At 38.9% G+C, this 21,339-nt stretch overlaps 8 protein-coding genes and 1 pseudogene across 9 annotated transcripts; 5 read left to right on the forward strand and 4 right to left on the reverse strand.

Annotated features, from left to right (window-relative positions):
• Positions 1–1,211: 1,211 nt before the first annotated feature.
• Positions 1,212–2,226, forward strand: GGTG_07386 (hypothetical protein; the record flags this gene model as incomplete). Its single annotated transcript, XM_009225210.1, has 4 exons — positions 1,212–1,392; positions 1,518–1,696; positions 1,843–1,965; positions 2,143–2,226. The coding sequence occupies 4 exons, from the start codon at positions 1,212–1,214 to the stop codon at positions 2,224–2,226; spliced, it is 567 nt and encodes a 188-aa protein (XP_009223474.1).
• Positions 2,227–4,404: 2,178 nt separating this feature from the next.
• GGTG_07387 (hypothetical protein) lies at positions 4,405–5,387 on the reverse strand (the record flags this gene model as incomplete). Its single annotated transcript, XM_009225211.1, has 4 exons — positions 4,405–4,459; positions 4,644–4,694; positions 5,171–5,235; positions 5,373–5,387. The coding sequence occupies 4 exons, from the start codon at positions 5,385–5,387 to the stop codon at positions 4,405–4,407; spliced, it is 186 nt and encodes a 61-aa protein (XP_009223475.1).
• A 2,155-nt stretch (positions 5,388–7,542) lies between these two features.
• On the reverse strand, positions 7,543–7,615 carry GGTG_20148 (annotated as a pseudogene). The gene has a single exon. The product of its transcript is annotated as a tRNA-OTHER (tRNA).
• Positions 7,616–7,790: 175 nt separating this feature from the next.
• Positions 7,791–9,557, forward strand: GGTG_07388 (hypothetical protein; the record flags this gene model as incomplete). Its single annotated transcript, XM_009225212.1, has 6 exons — positions 7,791–7,936; positions 8,152–8,333; positions 8,490–8,709; positions 9,080–9,191; positions 9,304–9,320; positions 9,407–9,557. The coding sequence occupies 6 exons, from the start codon at positions 7,791–7,793 to the stop codon at positions 9,555–9,557; spliced, it is 828 nt and encodes a 275-aa protein (XP_009223476.1).
• Positions 9,558–10,758: 1,201 nt separating this feature from the next.
• GGTG_07389 (hypothetical protein) lies at positions 10,759–11,519 on the forward strand (the record flags this gene model as incomplete). The annotated part of the gene is made up of 4 exons (XM_009225213.1): positions 10,759–10,790; positions 11,005–11,036; positions 11,194–11,385; positions 11,461–11,519. The coding sequence occupies 4 exons, from the start codon at positions 10,759–10,761 to the stop codon at positions 11,517–11,519; spliced, it is 315 nt and encodes a 104-aa protein (XP_009223477.1).
• A 365-nt stretch (positions 11,520–11,884) lies between these two features.
• Positions 11,885–12,953, forward strand: GGTG_07390 (hypothetical protein; the record flags this gene model as incomplete). Its single annotated transcript, XM_009225214.1, has 4 exons — positions 11,885–12,021; positions 12,278–12,302; positions 12,598–12,608; positions 12,881–12,953. 4 exons carry the CDS (start codon positions 11,885–11,887, stop codon positions 12,951–12,953), a joined length of 246 nt encoding a protein of 81 aa, XP_009223478.1.
• An 86-nt stretch (positions 12,954–13,039) lies between these two features.
• Positions 13,040–14,889, reverse strand: GGTG_07391 (hypothetical protein; the record flags this gene model as incomplete). The annotated part of the gene is made up of 4 exons (XM_009225215.1): positions 13,040–13,236; positions 13,293–13,540; positions 14,355–14,413; positions 14,851–14,889. 4 exons carry the CDS (start codon positions 14,887–14,889, stop codon positions 13,040–13,042), a joined length of 543 nt encoding a protein of 180 aa, XP_009223479.1.
• A 2,569-nt stretch (positions 14,890–17,458) lies between these two features.
• Positions 17,459–18,446, reverse strand: GGTG_07392 (hypothetical protein; the record flags this gene model as incomplete). The annotated part of the gene is made up of 2 exons (XM_009225216.1): positions 17,459–17,635; positions 18,381–18,446. 2 exons carry the CDS (start codon positions 18,444–18,446, stop codon positions 17,459–17,461), a joined length of 243 nt encoding a protein of 80 aa, XP_009223480.1.
• A 1,319-nt stretch (positions 18,447–19,765) lies between these two features.
• GGTG_07393 (hypothetical protein) lies at positions 19,766–20,714 on the forward strand (the record flags this gene model as incomplete). The annotated part of the gene is made up of 5 exons (XM_009225217.1): positions 19,766–19,782; positions 19,895–19,902; positions 20,077–20,133; positions 20,517–20,554; positions 20,646–20,714. The coding sequence occupies 5 exons, from the start codon at positions 19,766–19,768 to the stop codon at positions 20,712–20,714; spliced, it is 189 nt and encodes a 62-aa protein (XP_009223481.1).
• Between the last annotated feature and the right edge of the window lie 625 nt (positions 20,715–21,339).

The following is a 21,339-nucleotide window of genomic DNA, read 5'->3' on the forward strand; positions in this document are numbered from 1 at the left end:
AACCCTAACCCTAACCCTAACCCTAACCCTAACCCTAACCCTAACCCTAACCCTAACCCTAACCCTAACCCTAACCCTAACCCTAACCCTAAACCCTAACCCTAACCCTAACCCTAACCCTAACCCTAAATTCATACCACGCACACGCCGTAATTTGCTTGCATTACATGCTTTTATATTTTTAATTTAAATAGCGGTAGCATTGCGCCGTGGTTAACTTGGGGTTAAAAGGTTGGCATTAATATGCTAACCTATCCTATCGAAAATAATCCTTTTGCAAATTCATTGCGCTTTTTAAGCTTGCAATTTGGAACAACGCCGTTACCTTTTTTTTGTTACCTTTCTTTTTCCATAACGAAACGGTAACCCGTTCGATATTTCCATGCGGGTTTTCGGCGCTAAATGCTTTTATTAGCTTTAACCAATATTCCGCCTTGCCTTTATCGTTAAAAAAAGGTTGGAATTTGCTGGTTGGTAAGCCCGTTATTATTAAAGCTATCGTTGGTTTGGTAACTTTTAAACCGTCCGTTTGTTCGGTTGTATCCTAAGCCGCAAAGGGCGCGTACCACGTCCGTAGCCGGTTCGTTGCGGCGGGGTTGCCGTGGCTATCCGCAACCCTTTTTATGTTTTCGTTTGTATCGTTCGTTCCCGGCCCGGGCCGGCATTTTTTTTCCGTTCGTTAGCGGGTACTAGCATTTCGGAAATGCAAACGAACGTTTCTTAACGGGTGCTAATAAACCGTTTCGACCCAGCCTTTACTTAGCTCTTTATTGCAAATCCGCTTAATTTTTTCGGGTTTTATTTTTTTAATTCTTTTACTTTCGGTAACAATAAAAATTTTATCGTCGATTGTAAATGCTATCGCTTTTTTGGCTTTTATCGCTTGGGGTGCTTTGGAAGCGGTTTGCGCTTTTGCGGCTATTTAAGCCCAAATTTATTTTTTACCTTTTCCGTTTGCGGCCGTAGCTTGCTGCGCTTGGTCCTTTTTCTTTAATATAGTTTTAATTTGCTCGAAGGATTAAAGGATCGTTTGGGTCGCGTCGGGGTCGATCGCTGGGGTTATCGAGGTCGCGGTCGTTTGGTTAGTATTAAAAGCACGGGCGAAACCGCCCGGCAAAAAGCGGGGAGCGTTAAATGCACGGGCGAAACCGCCCGGCAAAAAAGGAAGAAGGGGGCGCTAGCAGCTAGCCGGGCACGGACCCCCCGGGAACATGCCGGCGAGTTACCGGTATTGCGGCCAAAATATAATAGCGAAGCTAAAAGATAAAGTAAAGCTTAAATTGTACGAAAGCGCTTGGAGCGCGAAGGATTTAAAGGACCGACCCCGGGTGCCCAAAAGGGCACGAAAAAAAAAGGTTAAAAAAACAATTTTTGTTAGCGATAGCACTTTTAGTAAAAGATTTACGGAAATTTAATAAAAGAAATACCGCATTCGGCCCGTAACCCGGTAATTACCCGCTTTTGTACCAATTAACCTTTAACATATTGTTCCTTTTTTTATACCTTTTTTATTTAAGGAGCAGGCCCGGGTAATTACCGAAAGGGATCGAGCAAATTTAAAAAGGGCATTTGCGACCTCGCACCGTTTATAATAACGCCCGACGCCACGTCGAGCACGTCGGAAAAAGCCGTTGGGCTACCGGAACAAAACATTAAAAAAGCCCCGCAAATTTCCAACAATTTCGAAAACCTTTTCGTAAAAAAATTGCAAAAAATAAACAACGGGCTAAAAGCTTAAAGCAAACGCGCCCGCTTAATCCAAAAAAATCCAAAACAAAAGGTCGAAGCATGCGCATAAAAGCTTAAACGAAAATAAAAAAAATACTTTTAAATAACGAAAAGGTTTTACGTAAAGCAAAATTACTTTTAAGCCTTTTATGTTTAAAAAATTGGCAATTTGGCAAAATATCGCCCATTATATTAGCAATTACGAATTTATTTTCGAAAACGAAAAGGAACGTTACGGTAAGGACCGTATAAAGGTCCAAATAACCTTTAGCACTTTCGACCATCGTCGGCGGGCATAATGAACAAAATACAAGCAAATGCACTATTTAAATACCGGGGTATCGTTTATTTAGGCCGATTTTTTGCGATGGCTTTAAGCAAGGTCGAAAAACCCCAATTCGCGAATATGGCTAGCAATTAAAAAGTTCGCGGGGGATACCGCTATTAAGCAAAAGGATTACGAATCGTTTAAAGCGTTTCGAATTCGCTAAAATTTAGTAAAGGACGACCTTTCCGAATTAGCACCCAAATGGATAAGGACGACATTGCTTTTTAACCGGCTCCGCCCCAAAATCCAAAAACAAATAATATTTGGAAGCCTTTTTTATACCATAAAAAAATTGCAAGCCAAAACTTTTAAAGCAAAAATAATATCGGGACCGCATAAAAGGACCCCGGGGGACATAAGTATTTTAGCCCCCAAAAAGCTGGTTATTTGCTTTAAGTACGGGCAGCTAAACCATATCGCTGCAGCATGCAAAATACGAACGGATAACCCGGAAACCCCGTTAGCCTTAGCGATTACATAAAAAGCGAAAGGGAAAAAGCTTAAAGTACGGTGTTACGGGTATGGGGAACTGGGCCATATCCGGCTAGCGTGCTTTAAAAAAAGCAAAATATCGCTACCCAATTTAACACCGCTATTTGGCCGTTTAAATACCGGGGCCTAAAAGTGCGCCCCGGCGGCCAAAACACGCTAAAAAACCGAAATGTATTTACGGATTAACGGTCGTTGGGTAAAATTAAAAGCGCTGGTTAACAATAAGAACGACGTTAACTTATTGCATAGCCGTTTTTTGGTAAAAGCAAAAAAAATACCGGTGCTAAACGGGGGTTATTTAGCGTAGCTCGATATTAAAAAACGCATGCTTACGCTAAAAGTAAAGGAATATAAAATTCGGGTAACGGATAGCTAAAAAATAACCCGAAAATTAATAATATTTTACGTAATGGTACCCCGGGCCGGGTACGACATTACGTTAAGCATGCTTTGGTTTTAGCAAAAGGATATTAGGATTCGGTTTGGGGATATAAAGTAAAGGTTTCCGGTAACCATTAAAAAGGTTAAAATAATTTCGTTGGAAATAGCCAAAAAGTTAATCCAATTGGAATAAGCAATAGCCGTACTAACGGTTGCACGTTCGAAAACCCCGGAAAACCCCGGGAAAAGGTTAAAAGCTTTCCCGGAATGGGTTAAAAGGATAATTGCAAAATATGCGCAGCTTTATAAATTAAACCTTTTGCTAAAACATACAAGTTAAAACCACGCAATCGAATTGGAAAAAAAAACGATGCCGCTTTACAAAAACATTTATTTTTTATCCGAAAAGGAATTAAAAACTTTACGGGGGTACTTCGATAAAGCCATAACGAAAGGTTGGATCCGGCATTTAACCAGCCCCGCCGGCGCCGGAATTTTATTCGTTTTAAAAAAGGACGGGAAGCTTCGCTTTTGTATTAATTATCGGGGTTTTAACAAAATTACCAGAAAAAACCGGTTGGCATTCCCGCTAATTTACGAAATATTTAACCGGGTATTTAAAAGCTAGTACTTTACCAAGCTGGATTTAAAAAACGCTTATTACAAAATACGAATTCGATAAAAAAACGAATAAAAAATTGCTTTTCGCTGCAAGTATGGATATTACGAATACTTGGTAATGCCTTTCGGTTTGGCCAACGCCCTAACAACGTTTTAAAGCTTTATTAATATAGCGTTTGGGGAATTAATTAATAGCAATTGCATTGTGTATTTAAACGATATTTTTATTTTTTCGAAAATACAGGAAAAGCACCGCGAAGCAATAAAAACGGTGCTAAAACGATTCGAACGGTTTAAATTTTACGTTAACCCGGCTAAATGCAAATTCGAAACGGATAGTATTAATTTTTTAAGGTTTAAAATAATTAAATTCGGGGTCGAAATTTTGCCGGATAAGGTTGCTGCGATTTTAAAGTGGAGGATACCGGAAAGCGTTAAGGACATCCAGGTATTTTTGGGCTTTACGGGGTATTATTGGAAATTCGTAAAAGGTTACGCGAAAATTACTATGCTTTTAACGGACCTTTTTAGCAAAAATACCGTATTTTATTTGGAAAGTGTTGCAAAAAAGGCTTTTTGCAAATTAAAATTATTATTTACGAAAGTTCCGGTATTAATGCATTTCGACCTTTCGAAGCCGTTGTGCGTGCGGACCAACGCTTTGGCTTTTGCGATAAAGGCGGTGCTGTTATAACTGCAAGACGGCCGGTAGCACCCGGTAACTTACATGTTAAAAAAGTTACAATAAAAAAAGCTGCGCTATGCAATCCTTAATTTAAAATTGCTGGCGATCGTAAAAGCTTTCGAAAAATGGCGGTATTATTTAGCTTATTTACAAAAAATTGTTAAAATAATTACCGACCATTTAAACCATACTTATATTTTAATAAAAAAAAAGGTAATAAAGCGCTAAGCAAAGTGGTTCGAGGATTTAGCAAAATACGATTTTACGATTAAATGGAAGCCAAAATACCGGAACCCCGCGAATGGTTTGTTAAAACGTTTTTAAAATATACCAATGGATGGGGAAGCCAATATAGCAAAAAAAAAATTCCGAAACGATTTGCTAGCTAAATTCCGAAAAGCAACTTACGTAAGGACGACCATTATTAAAAGGAACATTAAAACGATATTAAAGCGTATCCTTAAAGCATAAGCAAAGGACGATTTCGTTTAAAGCGGCATTTAAAAAAACAAGCCCAACGTTTGGAAAATTAATAACGGTTTGCTTAAGCACAAAAAAAAAGTTTGGGTTCCGAATTTAGCACCGCTTAAACGAACAATGCTTTGGGAATAATACAATAACCCAACGGGGGGTTACAAAAGCATGGCCAAAACTTTAAAAAAGTTTAAACGGCAGTTTAAATGGCCGGGTATAGCTAAAAACGTACGCAAATACGTGCGGACGTATTAAATATACCAATAAATAAAATTAAGGACATAAGCACCTTACGGGCTGCTAGCACTTTTGCCCGTACCAAACCGCCCGGGACAAAAGCTATCAATGGATTTTATCGGAAAGTTTCCAACGTTAATGGATAAAGCCGGCAAAAAGCGCAACGCAATATTGGTAATGGTTAACCGGTTTACCAAATATAGCTTTTTTATCCCGACATTTACGAAATTAACCAATAAAAAATTAAAAAGCTTTTTATTTGTATACGTTTAAAGGCTATTAAAAACGCCTAAAAGAATTGTATCGAACCGGAACAAATTGTTTACAAGCGGGTTTTGGACAACCTTTACCAAACACCTAAAGGTTGCAAAAAGGCTATCGATAGCATACCACTTTTAAACCGACGGGCAAACGGAACGAACGAACCAAGCAATAAAGCATTACTTCCGGTATTTTTGCTGCGAAAAGCAAAACGATTGGGCGTTGTTATTGTACCTAGCAGCGTAAGTGCACAATACGAGCGTGCATTTGGGGTTGCAAAAAACCCCGGCGTTTTTGCTAATGGGGTTTTACTTACAAAGGCTTTATAACCTTCGGGTAGTTAAAAAAAAACCTTTGGCAACGGTTAAAGTTAAAGCGGGGGCTTTGGAAGCAATTAAGAAGCAAGCCAAAAAATTGCTAAAAAAAGCGAATAATATGTACAAAAAGTATTATAATAAGGGCAGGACCCCGGTGCTTTTCGGGGTAAGCGATTGGGTATTGCTAAATACGGCGAATATTAAAATAAAAAGGCCGTCGAAAAAGCTATTAAACAAATGGTTAGGACCTTTTTAGGTTTTAAAAATGGTTAGGTTAACCGGTTTGGCGTTCCGGTTAAAGCTTTCGGTAAATTACCGGATACATAACGTGTTCCCGGCAAATTTATTGCGGGCGTTTAAAAAAAAGCCTAGCAAAAAACCAAAAAATAAAAAACCAAAAATCGAAAAAAAAAAAGGATCGCTTTAAAGTAAAGGCCTTGTTAAAATATAAAAAGCTTTTGCGGAAACGAAAATATTTAATTAAATGGATAAGTTACAACAAATCGAAAAATTCGTAAATCCCAAAAAAGGATATTACGAAAGAAATTATTTAAACGTATAAAGCAAACTTATTAAAAGCGAACTTATAGGATAAGGAAAACACCGAACCCTAACGGGTAAATACCCGGAAAGGACGGGGGTATTACAGGAAAGGAATAATAAAGGCCAAAGGAATGGCCTAAAAAAATGTTTTAACGTGCCAAACCGGCTAGCCACCGAGGAAAAACGTAAAAAAACCCGTAAACGGCTTATAATAACCGTAAAATATCGTACCTTATAAATAAAAAGTTAAGTAAGGACGGTATAGTACGGGAAACGCTTTAAATTAATGGTGCGACATACTTAAATTCCAAAAAACATACAAGGTATAGCACATTTCGGAAAGCCCGTAAAAGGCATGCTTGGCGCAATACGCTAAAGCAATTACCGCACTTTAAACGTACGTTGTGGTAAAAAATACTATTGTTTGCCCGAAAAGGAAATGGAAAAACTTCCAAATGGTACGGCGAACGGGCTTAAGCGTTTGGGTAGCGGCAAATGCATGTTGGCGGTATTTAAACCCATTGGGGGGTAAAAAAAAAGCATTTTAAAACTATTTATTAAGGCATTAAAACCTAGCTGGTATATATATATATAGATTTATTTACCCCGTTCGAGCTGTATAGCACATGGGGAGCACTACGGATCGGGTTAACTACATAAAGGAGGAAACCGTGCCTTCAACCGATAGCTGTTTGGTATAAGGCTGGATAAAAACCCCTTCCCTTCGAAGGCTTTGCAACTGCGCGTCTTTTTCGTAAGTGAAGATCCTGCACATAAAGTTACATTAGTAATTAAAAAGGCACGAACACGAGCGTGCATAGGAGGCGCGCTACAACCCACGCGCTACGATCCCAAGTAGCACATTACGATCCGGGTTTTATTTGCGAGGTCCAAACGACCGAATTAGCAATATTTTATCTTACCATAAAGCTTATTCGTCGATTGTTAGGTTCCACCTTTTCCAGCCAAGGCGTATTCCCTTTGTTTTCCGGGCCAGGCGCGCCCTTTCGAAGGCGGTCCTTTCCTTTTTTTTTAATTAGTGCTATTATTTTATCGGCCGACTTTGTTATCGGAGTTGCTTTCGTCGCTATCGGTACCTTTATCTTTTGCCGCAACCCCGGCGCTACTATTTCGATAGCCGGTTGGATTTATTTTGGCCCGAAGTCCTTATTTTTTTGCTTGCCCTATAACCTGTGCGTTTACAGGCTGCACGTGCCCTAAAAGGGCCTTTTGCTTAAACCTTTGGCACGTGCGTTACAGGGCTCGGGGGTAGGGAACCCCGCTAACGGGTCGCAAATGGCTTCGCTAGAGTCGAAGGGAAGTTGCACGTGGGTGCCATAAGGCTCGTCGATAAGGATAAAGTCTTTTGTTGCTGTGGGCTTTTTTTGTTGTGGGGACCAACTGTTCGGAAAAACGTTGGAACGGTTTAGGGCTTAATAAATCGCTTTTTTGCACGTGCGAAACAAAAAACCCGGTGTCCCCGGCAGGAATCGAACCTACGTCCTCCAAAAAGGACCTCCCAGCGCTAAACCACTGCGCCACGAGGACAAACCTAGCTGGTAATTAAAAACATTGGGACTTTGCAATGCTATAAAGGCAGTATAACGAAAGGAAATTATGGTTTTAGCTATAACAAATTAACGAAAAAGATTTAAAATTAACCACTTTTTAAAAAGGGAATACCAATAATTAATTAGGAAAATATGTAAAAAAGATTAATTAAATGCCGTATTTAAAGGAACCAAAACCTTTAAAAATTACGTTTTTTTCGTTAGCGTTACAATCGTTGCCGCTAAAATCGTTGGCGCCAAAAGCGGTACCTCCCGGCGCCAATACGAACGCCGCACCCTTACGGGGAACCGCGCGGCTGTAAGCCTGGGTATCCAAATGCGCCGCAATTGTAATAAGGCTAGCGGCAATGCTACCAAAAGAAATAACCATACCTTTTTCGAAACGCTTAAAAAACGCTTTTACTTTGTTAAAAAAATTACCGATGCCAATCGAAGCTTAAGCTTGTTTTTTCGTTTAAATGGCAATGGCGTAAAGCTATTGGGAAATGTTTTGGGTAGCTTTTAATGTTGTAGCGTTGGCAATTTTGCGCTGGATGCGCTTTTGGATAACGGTTTAACGTTCGTAGCGCGCAAATTGTTTGGCCGATATGGTATAAAAGGATTTAGCTTTTTGGATGGCCTTACGGGCGCGAAATTGGGCTTTAATAAGCTTTTCGAAAAGTTTCGGTATCGTTTTGGGCAATCGTTTGTAAACGGTATTTAAAATTTTGTAAAGGTTTTGGGCCATTTCCCAAAACCATTTAAAAAGCTTAACGCAAGCTTTATTACCGACCACGTTTTTGCAATAAATACATTTGGAAAACCCCGTACAATTATCGGAGCATATCGGTACATAAAGGTTAACGGCATAGTTTTAATATGCTTAACGACCAAAACAACGGCTACAAAATACCGTACGCTCCGTATAATTATTTTTAAAAAAAGGCAAATAAATAAGGTTTTAATTATCGTTTTATTAAAAATCGATAACTTTCCGCGACGGGAGCGCGTTGCGGATATTTATATAAAGCAAAAAAAAGGCAATGTCCGTTTTAAAAGCAAATCCATTAAAATTAAAAGCGTTGCGGCGGCGTTCGTTGCGCGCTTTACGCTTTTTTTCGGCGGAAATCTTTTTACCGCGGCGGTTAAAGCCCGCTAAAAGGTTACCGGCAAAACGTTTGCGGAAATTTTAAAAGGTTGCAAGCGCAAAAGGGCCCGATGGACCCGTAACATTTAAAAAGCTTACCGGAAGGTTACCGGCAAAGCAATCGTTAAGGATTTAAAGGATTAAAGGTTTCGGCGAAACCGAATCCGAATTCGATTAAACCACGATAATTGGGAAAAATACCGGGGGGTCGCTAAAAGGGGCCAACGGGCCGGTTGGAACCGAAAAACCCAAAACGAACACCCGAAAAAATACCACTTTTTTTACGTAATTAAATACGAAAAATAACATTTGCAGCTACCGGTTAGGTTTAAATATCCAAAAGGAACGGCTAAATACCAATTATTTACGGTTACAATCGTTAAGGTTATTGGAATGGTTATTAAATGCACAAAAAGGAAAAAAAAGGGTTCGTAGCTTCGAACGGGAAAAAAAGCCTTTTATATGCCGGCACGAACCCATTTTTCCAAATGCTACAAAGCTTTATAACCGGTTTCCCCAAACGTTACCGGGCATTAAAGCGGCTTAGCGGGATACCGTAAGCTACCGGCTACTTACGGGGTCGCACGCGCGGTATAAACGGCTTGGGACAAACCGTATCGGGAAAAAGCAATATGTTAAAAGCACGGGCGAAACCGCCCGGCAAAAAGCGGGAAGCGTTAAATGTACGGGCGAAACCGCCCGGCAAAAAAAAAAAAAGGGCGCTGGCAGCCAGCCGGGCACGAACCCCCCGGGAACATGCCGGCAAGTTACCGATATCGCGGCCAAAGCATAATAACAAAGTTAAAAAATAGGATAAAGCTTAAATTGCACGAAAGCGCTTAAAGCGCGGAAGATTTAAAAAACCGACCCCGGGTGCCCGAAAGGGCACGAAGGAAGGGGAAGTTAAAAAAGGAACAATTTTTGTTAGCGATAGCACCTTTGGTAAAAGATTTACGGAGGCTTAACAAAGGAAACACCGCATCCAGCCCGTAACCCGGTAACCACCCGCCTTTGCACCGATTAACCCTTAACAATCGGTCGCTTCGACGTATCGAACGAATTCCGCGATAATTTCGGCGGCTGTAATTTTTCTTTTTTTTTATTAAACAATTGGATGTACTTTTTTGCAAATTGCATTGTTGCAATAATTAATTGGGTTTTTTCCGGTTTGCGGTTGGTTTTTGTCGTAATTGTTGCTGGTTTGGGTAATTCCCGTCGCGTATTGCGTGCTTCGATTGGTTAAAGCCAATGGCCTTTTCCATCGACGCCGCGACGGCGCCTCGGGGTATTATCAAGCTTGCTTAACCTTTAGGCAAATTAGCGTTTCCGGTTTTCGTAATGGCTTTAATTTTTTTGTATGTCGTCGTCGTCGTTGCGCGCAAGCAGAAAACGTTTTTTTTTAAAAAAATTTGCAAAAAGCATTAATTTAAATTTAAAACGTATTAAAACGCGCGGGTTAAAATGCTTTACATTGCCCCATAATTGTAACCCATTTTAAAAAATGAACCTTTTTTTTTAATATTTTCAGGTATATAAACTTTGGATTGTAAAGGAATTACTCGATTGTTTTTAACTATAGCTTTGCATTTTATACCTTTATAAAACTACCTAGCCATTTTTACAATTTATTTAGTTAATTTTACAAGCTAATTATGCTTCCGCGTATTATTGCGCGTGGCGCGATGGTACGGCACGTCCTTTTGGGCAATTTCGCTTGTATAAAGACGTTGCGCACCGTTATTAGCAAATTGCGGAATTGTAATTGCGGCAATAACGGCGGTTTTTCCCGGCTTATTAACGGCGTATATTGTATCGATTAAAACGAAAGCTTTAAATGGAACGTTGGTACCGGTTCGTTAAATAATAAATACCGTTCCATATTATACCGCGGTTATTACAATAGCAAATGTATTAAAATAAATTTGGTTAATTAAAATGTTATTGGCATTGCTAACGTTAATTTATGCAGTCGCTATTGCATATAAAAAAAAATTATGCCGATTTCGAGCAATTGGTTATTACTTACGTACTTTTTTTTAAATACGGTTAAAACCCGCCCTTTCCTTTTAAATGCAAAACTAGCAAAAACGGTTACGCTTTAACCGTTAGCATTTGCAAAAGGGCAAATTGCATGTTGGGCTAGCTTTTGCGCGGATTTGAAGCTGCTAACGCCGTCGAACGTAGCTTTTACAAGTTAAACGTTAACGATATAAACAATAACGAATACGATATTCGTTTAGCGCAAATAAGCATATAATTAGGATTTTTAAAGGTTGGATTTGGTTAACAATAAGCTAAAAAGCTAAGTTTGCTAAGGAAACGCTTGCGCGGGCCGAAAAGGCTAGCAAAGCGGCGGGCATTAAACTTTGCCGTTTTTTTTATTGGTTTATAGCTTAGCAAAACAAAGCAATGGTAAAGCTTTTGCTTAGCAACGGTAATTACGCAATTTAAAACGCTGCTAAAACGATTTATACGAACGAATATTACGCGTTTGTATTCGAAATTTAACGCAAAATATGCATCGATTATTGCAATTAGTAAAACAACGTTTAATATTCGAAAAAACGTTGGCGTTTTTATGCTTGGGCAAAAAAAACCCTGGATAAATTCTTTACGGCAAAGTTTTATAATTGGCCTTTTATTTTTGCTTTCGAAAAAAACCAAATATGGAAATATATTAACGCGTTAAATTATAGCAATTACCCGTTTAATTCCATTTTCGATAGTAACGAAAAGGATAACAATAAGTAATTAAGCACGGGGTTAAACCGTTTATTTTTAAATTGGAAATGGAATTTGCTAACGTGCGTTTAGCGGTTAGTTAAAGTATTTTGTTTTTTAAGCTAAATAATTATTAGTTTTTACAAATTCGCGTTGTTAATTAATTTTTGCAATTGGCTAAATAAAAAGTTAGCGTAAAGCAAAGCACGGTTTTCGGCAAGTTATGCGGTACTTTAAGCATTTAATACATTTTTTATGGGATAGTGCTAAAAATAAGCGAAAAAAATAAAGAAAAATGATAAAAAAAGAACGCAACGTGTTAGTATAAACCAACCGGTTTTAAATTTAAAAAAAATTCGGAAATAAATTATATATCCAAACTTGTTTACATTTGCTAAAATGGCCCCAATCGGCTTTTATATTCGGAGCCGTTTTTTAAACTGGTCGAAACCTAAAAGCCGGAAAATAATATCGAAGTTTAGCGCCGGCTCGTTGGTTAATAATTCGCGCAAAAAAAACTATAAGCACGGCATTCGGTAAATAAAGTGCAAATAAACCTTATAAATAACGCTAAGCAGCTTTTCGGGAATGGGTTAATTAAGCACCCCGCAAACAAAAAAATAAAAAATAACGATAAAATTGCATTATATATATATAAATTTATTTACCCCTTTCGAGCTGTATAGCCCATGGGGAGCACTACGGATCGGGGTAGCTATTTAAAGGTAAAAACCGTGCTTCCAGCCAATAGCTGTTTGGTGTAAAGCCGGGTAAAAACTCCTTCCTTTCGAGGTATCTTCTACTCCGCGTCGTCTTCGTAAGTAATTGTTTGTAAGGTATTTTCCGCACTTCCAAACGTTCGGTAAAAAAAAAGTTGTTATTGTTCGAAGCGAAGTATCGTGGTCCGGTCGGAGGTCGGTTCGTTCGTCGCATTTAGGTCGCGTTGTTAAGTGCACGTTTCCGTGCCAATTTAAGGCTTTCCCGTTGTTTTTTCCTTTTTTGTTAATTTTAGCAAATAAGTTAATATATCGCGGCCTTTTCCGCCTTTTTTTTCCCAATCCTTTACGCGATTTTACCAAAAAATACTACCAGCAATTGCAAAATAGTAACAGCAACAACCGTTGTAAGTCCTCCCTTTCTGGCTTCCGTTACCTCGCAGCCCATTTAACGTTTAATTGTAGGACCGTACATTCCTAGCGCTTCGTTAATACTCCGCTTCGGTTCCCCGCGGTTCGCAATCGCATTATAACGCTTAAAAAGAAAGGTAGCACGAAAAGGCTTGCTTTACCTTTTTTCGAGGTAACGGGCGATTCCAAAAAGCGCAAAGCCCGTCGTTTGTATATGGTTTTTTTTACATTTTTGCGATTTCCCGCTAACCCATCCCAATGTTTTTAGCGGTTCGATTAGCTGCACCACGTGCATGCGCATAATGGCCCGCGAAATTAACTTTAATAAAATTTATATATAGGATTTTAATAAATCCTTTTCGTCGTTTTTTTTAATTTTGTTTTTCCGGATATTTCGTTAATGGGTTGCTTCGGTTTAAATTTTAAATTAAGGAAATGTATATATTATTGCTCGAAAAAAAAGGTTGGCAAAAACGGATAATGCACCTTTGCGCTGGAAAAGGGCGTTTTGGAATTGGGCCAACGTATGTTCGACGCCGCGAAAAAGTTTAAATTTGTAAATTTTGCTTTTATTGCCGACAACAGCTTTACGAACCGTAAAAAGCATTACGTTTAGGCGTTTAACTTTACGGGCAAGGTAAAGGCTGTAAATTCTTTTCCTGCTTTGTTGTATTCCTTACGTCCCCGGTGCGTCGTTAATACTTTAAACAGGATTAAAAAGCTTAGCTCCCCTAGTACGAGCGCCGCGTTTACGCCAAATTTAAGGCCGTTTGCGAAACGTACTCCCCGGACGATACCCCGGCCCCGGTAAAGCTTCCCCGTTATTTTGCGGGAAATCCCGGAATTAAAGCTCGCCGCAATATTATTATTGCCGACATTTCCATTAAAATGTTTTTCGTATTCGATATTGCTTTTAATTATTTCCAAGCTAAGCGTAGCGGATTTAGCGATTTTACGTTAATGGGTTGCGTTAAAGCTTATACGCGGAACGTTCGATTTCGTTAAAATGTTTACGCTTAATTTTACAATAACGTTACCGAATTTTTTAATTGCTATAACGAATATTTCGAAAGGGTTACCCCCGCCGATTTTTTGCAAGTTAATAACGGCGACGGTAACGGTAAAGATAATAAGGTAACGGATGGTTTTTTTTCGGTAATTGGTAATTTCGCAACTAAGTTTAAAAAAAAGGACGATGCGGCTGGTTTTTAGCTTATTAACAAATTTGGTTAGGGTAAAGTTGCGGGTCCAGCCGGGGTCGTTGCGGCGGCGACGGGGGCGGTAAAAGGGGTATCGGCGGCGCTCGGGGTAGCAATTAAGGAAGCAGCCGCTATTGCATTCCCTCCCCCTTTCCAAGCGCTTTCCCGCGATTTTAACGAATTTAATTTCGGTTTTAAAGATAAAAGCGATAGCATAACCGTTTAAGCGCTATATACCCGGCGGTTCGGATTTTTTATATTTGGGATTTTAAAAATAGTTTGCGGCGACCCGCCCCTATAAGCGTAAATAAGTTCCCGCTTTTTAGCGTTAAAATAAAAGGTTGCGTTATTTTGTTTATTGGTGTGTAATGTTATTAGTAATTAATAAAATCGTTAAAAGGTTTTTTCGACGAGGTTTAATGTAAGTTTGGCTTTTTGGAGCCGGGGCGGTTAAGCCTTTTATTTCCTTTCCGAATTCGCCGCTTCGTCGCGGCGTTTAACGTTTTCTTGTTTTTTTTTTTCTTTTCCGCTTTTTCCGCTTACGTATCGATAATATCGTTCGATAAGGCGTAGTTAAAAAGCCGTTCTATCCTTATAAACCACTTTGTAACGATCGCTGCTTCGTTTGGCTAGCTTAACGAGGACTTTGCCGCTTTTTTTATTGCTTAAAAAAGTTCTTTTTTTGTTTTTGCAAGTTCGGGCAATGTAATAGTACGTGTGCTACCGTTTCCGGGTCCTGGCCGCATTAATACGTTGCGGCTACGCCGGGAACTTTCCGGAAAGCTAAATAGCCCCAAAGCTTTAACCTTTCCGTTTTTAGCTAAACCAATAACAAGCTTTGGGTTTTGTAGAAATTGCGGTAAAAATTTAGGATTTTTTTGTTGGGCTGCCCTTTATTAGCTTTAGCGCTCCTTTTGGTTGCCGTAACGTGATTGTGCTACTTTTTTTTCCACTTTTTTAGCACCGCTATTTTCGGGTTCGATTTTCCGATCCAATTTAGCGCTTTTTCCCGTTAACGGAATAGCCGCGTGGTCGTAACCGTAAGCTTTCGTTTTTTGTTTTTTAATTTTTGCTGCATTTTTTTGCAAATATTTGCAATTTTTTCCGCCAAACCGCCTTTTTTTAGCTTTTTTTCGAAATGGGCGACGCGACCATTTAGCCATATCTGGATCGGGGCTACATGCGTTTTTAATTCCAACAATTTCTATAAAGTTTTTTTGTAAGCCCCCGTTATTGTTTTTAAGCAATTGTTTTGCGTTTTTGCTTACGTTTTGGCCATTTTTTTAAACCGTAGCGGGGTAGCGTCGAATTTATGGTAAACCGGGGCCGCGTAACTTAATATTGCTTTAATTACGGCTAGGTACAAGTATTTGGTTTTGGTAAACGTAAGTTTTTACGTCGTTGTTATTAAGCGCGTAATAAATAGCATTTGGGTTGCCATTTTTTCGCGCATTTTTTGGATATGCTAGGTTTAATTTAGCTTAAAGTTAATCCAAAGGCTTAATATTCGCATTGCTTTTTTTGTTGTTTTTGGTTTTACCGTAACCTTTCCGAAACGGAAAGGTAGCGTTAGCGCGGGTTTTTTTTTTTGTTAGCCAAATTAGCTGGTATTTAACCGGGTCGAACTTCGTTCCAAATCTTTTTGCCCATTTTAAGCATACGTTATAAGCGGTTTTAAATTTATTGGTTGCGTTCGTCGCGTTGCGGTTAAAGCTAATTAAATTGGTATTATTTGCAAATCCCGTAGCCGCAACCCCTTTTACTTCCCGTAACTTTTTATACAAGCTTGCCGTGTAAATAATAAAAAGAATGGGTAATATTGGGGACCTTTGCGGGATTTTGCATGGAACTTTATTTTTCGCCGTATTTTCGCCGTTAAAAAAAAGTATTATTTTCCAATCGTTTAAAAAGCTTTTAAAAAAATTTAAAATTCATTGTAGGAATTAATGTTTTTTTATTTTATTAAAAAGGCGTACATGCGATACGGTATTAAAGGCGCCGCTTATATCGAATAATAAAAAACCAATTACCGCTTTCGCGTTTTAAACCGTATTTACCACTTTTGTAAGTAAGCGCATGGCCGTTTCCGTAAATTTGCATTGTTGGTTGCCCATTTATTTATCGGGAAATAATTAATAGCTTTTTGCGGCGTTTTTAATGCAAAACGCTAAAATCTTTTCCAACGCTTTTTTTATCGTTTTTAAAAGGGCAATTGGCTTTTACGCGCCCAAAGTGTTCGGGTTTTTATCGGGTTTTTGGAAGATAATGGTACGGAATTTCCGGAACCTTTTCGGAAAGTAACCGCGGTTTACGCATGCCGTAAACATTTCCGCCAATGCCTCGAAAAATGCCGGTTCCATTGCTAGCAATCCCCCGGTAAAAATCCCCGTTAGGCTTAAAACTTTCCAATATTTTATGCTTTAAAAGGTTTTTTTTACGTTTTTTACGGTAATTTTTTTGCGGACGAGCAAAAGTTGGGAAAGTGGTTCAGGGTGTTCGGGGATATCGGTAATATCCGCCGTTAATATAAAAAAAAACTTCCCTTTTAGGGCTGCTTTTTTCGCTTTTTTTGTTACCGTTACCCCTTCGCTTAGTAATTTTAACGACGGGAATAACGGGGGGGGAAAAGGTCGGTAGCTTTTGTATTTTGCCCATTTGGCAATGGTCCATATGCTTTTAGCGTTTTGTGTAATGCTCGTTTCGTGCATTGCAATACGTTACGTATACCTTTTCGCTACTTTAATAGCGCTTTTCTTTTTTTTGGTAGCTTTTTTTATTATTGCGTGGTTAATTCCCAAACGGTTTGCTTTTTACGTTAATTCGGCCCGGTGCTTATTGCGAAATAGCTAAAAAATTTCCTCCGTCCATTAGCTACAACCTCCGGCCTTTCTTTTTAATTCCGGTACGGTTAGGTCGCGGATTTCCAATATTGCTTTTATAATATTGTTTATTTTTTCGTCGATCGTTTAAAGGTCGATAAATGGTTATAACAAAAGGGGGATCTTATCGTTCGCTAAGGATTTAGCAAGTTTTTTATCGATTTTTTTCCAATTTCAACCCTTTAAAATTAGTACGTAAAAATTCGAAATGGTTCCCAAAATCGTAATTACTATCCCCGTATGGTCGCTACCACCTTAACGCTATTTCGACGGCTATTGGGTCCTTAACTTTCCGGTAGCCCAAATTAAATCGATAGTAATGTTTTTGTAGTAAAAGGCGGACTTCGTCGCCGCGTTTTAGCGAGTTATTAATTGCATGCCCTATAGCTCCGTTAGGCCGACCAATTTGGAAACCCCCGCGTGCATCGGTACGTTTTTTGGGCGCTTCGACATCCATGCTTTATGGTAAAGGTTAAAATTCCTTACCATTAAGCTATTGCTTTTCGGTTTTTTCCCGGCGAGCTCGTCGATAAATATTATCCAATTTATGGTAGTCGTGCTCTTTGGAAACGGGGAATAAACCGACCAAATCGTTATATTTTCGTTTTGGGTACCGATCGTAACTTTGCACTAATCCGGTTTTGCTTCGTAATTTAAAATACGTAGCGTTAATTTAACATAAATAATTGCTTTGGTAATAAAAGGAAAGGGGGGAACAAATTGTAATAATGGGAAAAGGGAAAGCGCGTTGCCTTTTTTTTAGCGGTTTTAAGGGGATCCCGGTGGGTTGCCGTATGGTCGCTGCGGGGTAAGGTCGTATATATATTGGATTAACTTCTTTTCGGCCCACAACGGGGATTTAGCGTTCCCTTTTAAATCTTTTGGTAGCTTTTGTATCGCCAATACGTTAAAGCTGCTTCCTTTCGCCAATAATGCGTCGAATACCTCCGGTTTTTTCGTTACGTTTTATTAAAAAACTTTAAGCATTGGTTTTTTCGTTAAAAAGGTCCTTTTTTGCTTTTGGGGGGGGCGGTAACGTTAACGCTTCTTTTTTGTATAATTGGATGCTAAGGGATTATATGTTACTGGATAATTAAAAAAGGGTAAGGCTTTCCTAGCTAGCCCTTTTTATTATTTCCCGTAGCGGTAAGGGGGACGCGGGTATCGCCGGGGAAATGGGTTTCGTCGGGGGGTCCGCGGGGGGGGTGCGGGGGGGAAAAGGCCTTAGGATGCGTAAGCCCTGGTTTTTTACAAATAGCGTAATAATTGCGTTCCTTTGTTTTACCGTATAAAACTTCCTAAGCCTTTTTATAAATCGTTCGGCCAATTTTAAAAAATTCCTTTTCCGTTTTATAAATAAAATTGGTTAAAAAGAAAGTAACTTTAACTTTGCGTTAACCTTATTGCGTATAAAGGTTTTTTTGGTCGGCGGGGTTATATTTCAAGTTGCTATTGGTATTTAAAAAAAGGTCGTTACGAAAGGGCTGTTGCTTTTTTTTGCTTAATTGGTTCCTTTTTGCTCCCGTGTAAGGGCTGCTTTTTCCCGGGGTAAAGGGGGGGATCCTGCCCGCCCCGCTTTCGGCGGCGATCCGGCTTGCAACGATTTCGAAATGGAAATTATCGGGATTTTGTAATGGGTAAGCTTCGTAAGCCAAGCTTTTTTTTTGCGTTATTGGGTTTGCTTTCGTACCGGGCAATATAAAAAGTAAAATAGGTGTTTAGCTTTATTGCACGGGATATAAAATGCCCCAAACATATTTTTCGGCGATTTTTTTGCTATTTCCTTTTTTTTTATACCGTTTATCGTTGTATTCCTTTAATTTATATTACGCACACGCCGTAATTTGTTTGCATTGCATGCTTTTATATTTTTAATTTAAATAGCGGTAATATTGCGCCGTAGTTAATTCGGGGTCGAAAGGTTGGCATTAATATGCCGACTTATCCTATCGAAAATAATCCTTTTGCAAATTTATTGCGCCTTTTAAGCTTGCGATTTGGAGCAACGCCGTTACCTTTTTTTTGCTACCTTTTTTTTTTATAACGAAACGGTAACCCGTTCGATGTTTTTATGCGGGTTTTCGGCGCTAAATGCCTTTACCAGCTTTAACCAATATTTCGCTTTGCTTTTATTGTTAAAAAAAGGTTAAAACTTATTGGCTGGTAAGCCCGTTACTATTAAGGCTATTATTGGTTTGGTAACTTTTAGGCCGTCCGTTTGTCCGGTTATATCCTAAACCGCAAAAGGCGCGTATTACGTCCGTAGCCGGTTCGTTGCGGCGGGGTTGCCGTAGCTATCCGCAACCCTTTTTATGCCTTTATTTATATCGTTCGTTTCCGGCCCGGGCCGGCATTTTTTTTCCGTTTGTTAACGGGTGCTAGCATTTCGAAAATGCAAACGAACGTTTTTCAACGGGTGCTAATAAACCGTTTCGACCCAACTTTTACCCAACTTTTTATTGCAAATCCGTTTAATTTTTTTGGGTTTTATTTTTTAATTTTTTTATTTTCGGTAACAATAAAAATTTTATCGTCGATCGTAAATGCTATCGCTTTTTTGGTTTTTATCGCTTGGGGTGCTTTAAAAACGGTTTACGCTTTTGCGGTTACTTAGGCCCAAATTTGTTTTTTACTTCCTCCGTTTGCGGCCGCAACTTGTTGCGCTTGGTCTTTTTTTTTTAATGTGGTTTTAATTCGTTCGAAAAATTAAAAAATTGTTTAGGTCGCGTCGGGGTCGATCGCTAAAGTCGTTAAAATTGCGGTCGTTTGGTTGGTCGCTTTAACGTATCGAACAAATTCCGCGATAATTTCGGCGGCCGTAATTTTCTTTTTTTTTTATTAAGCGATTGGAAATACTTTTTTGCAAATTGCATCGTTGCAATAATTAATTAGGTTTTTTTCGGGCTCGCGGTTGGTTTTTATTGTAATTGTTGCTGGTTTGGGTAATTCCCGTCGCGTATCGCGTGCTTCGATTGGTTAAAGCCAATAACTTTTTTCATCGACGCCGCGACGGCGCTTCGGGGTATTATCGAGCTCGCTTAGCTTTTAAGCAAACTAGCGTTTCCGGTTTTCGTAATGGCTTTAGTTTTTTTGTATGTCGTCGTCGTCGTCGCGCGCAAGCAGAAAACGTCTTTTTTTCCAGTTTCCAAATTATTGCCGGGGCTTAAATACCGTGATAAAATTGCATTAAAACAACGGATTAAGCAAAGGTGGTTAGCAAAATCATTTTGTGCAATTGGTTAAGTAAAAATTGCAATAACAAATGCTAATTAATTATTTGGCCAAATGCACAAAGTAATTTGGCGGGTATTAATTTGCGGAATTACTTTTTGCATTTGGCTAAATGGAATGCTAATAAAATTTGGTACTAATTAAATGGTATTTAGCGGGCAATTGGTTTTTATTGCAAGCATTAGCCAAATGGTACCGTAATTTATTTAAACGTAAAAGTTACTTTTAGCATTTGGTTAAATAAAATGCTAATGGAATTCGATACCAATCGAATAATATTTAGCAAGCAATTGGTTTTTGCTGCAAGCACTAACCGAATGGTGCCGTAACCCATTTGGACGTAAAAATTACCTTTGGCATTTGGCTAAGTAAAACGCTGGTAGGATTCGGCATTAATCGAATAGTGTTTGGCCGGCGATTGGTTTTTGCTGCGAGCACCAGCCGAATGGTGCCGTGCCTTTTTCGGATTGTCGTAAAGCACCATTCGGTGGGTGCCGTGTCCTCCGCCCCCTAAGGCTAGCGACAAAAACCCAAAAAAGGAAAAGGTTTGTAACTTAAACCATTTAAATTTCCGTAGTTTTAACCATTTCCGTAGCGGTAAAAACTAGCAACAAAAATTTAAAAAGGGATAAGGTTCGTAATTCGGGCCATTTCCGTAATTTAAACTTCCGTAGCTTTAGCCATTTCCGTAACGGTAAAAACTAACGACAAAAACCCAAAAAAGGAAAGCGTTTTTAATAACGCAATAATAATTAAATATGCAATTAAACCCCCGCGAATATATTTATATTAACGTTTACCAATCGATGCATTAAATTTAAAAAAAAGCGCGAATTAAAGCAAATAAATTACAACTTTTAAAATAAAATTTGGAATTAATTTTGTTAAATTGCATTACTTGTTAGTTATGGTTGTAATTTGTTGGGGTAAAAAGCGACAAAAACCCAAATGCGGAAAAGCAATTATTTTAATTAAAAAAAGCGAAAGCGATAAAAACCTTAAAATAATAAAGCGCAGCATTTAAAAAAGGAAAAGCGAAAGCGATAAAAACCCGAATTAAGCTTAGCGTTTTTTCCGTATTGGAACGGCATTAGCTTTTAAAATTTAAATTTAAACCGAAAAACATGAATGAAAAAGCGTTAAATGTACGGGCAAAACCGCCCGGCAAAAAAGAAAAAAAAAGCATTGGCATAATTAACCGGGCACAAACCCTTTCGGTAACGTGCCGGCAAGGTGCCGGTATTGCGGCTAAAGCATAATAGCAAAATTAAAAAATAAAGTAAAGCTTAAATTGCACGAAAGCGCATGGAGCGCGGAAAATTTATAAAACTAACCCCGCGTGCCCGAAAGGGCACGAAAGAAAGGGAGGTTAAAAAAGGAACAATTTTTGTTGGAAATAGCACTTTTGGGAAAAGAAT

The sequence above is a fragment of the Gaeumannomyces tritici genome (assembly GCF_000145635.1).
Source record: "Gaeumannomyces tritici R3-111a-1 unplaced genomic scaffold supercont2.4, whole genome shotgun sequence".
NCBI lineage: Eukaryota > Fungi > Ascomycota > Sordariomycetes > Magnaporthales > Magnaporthaceae > Gaeumannomyces > Gaeumannomyces tritici.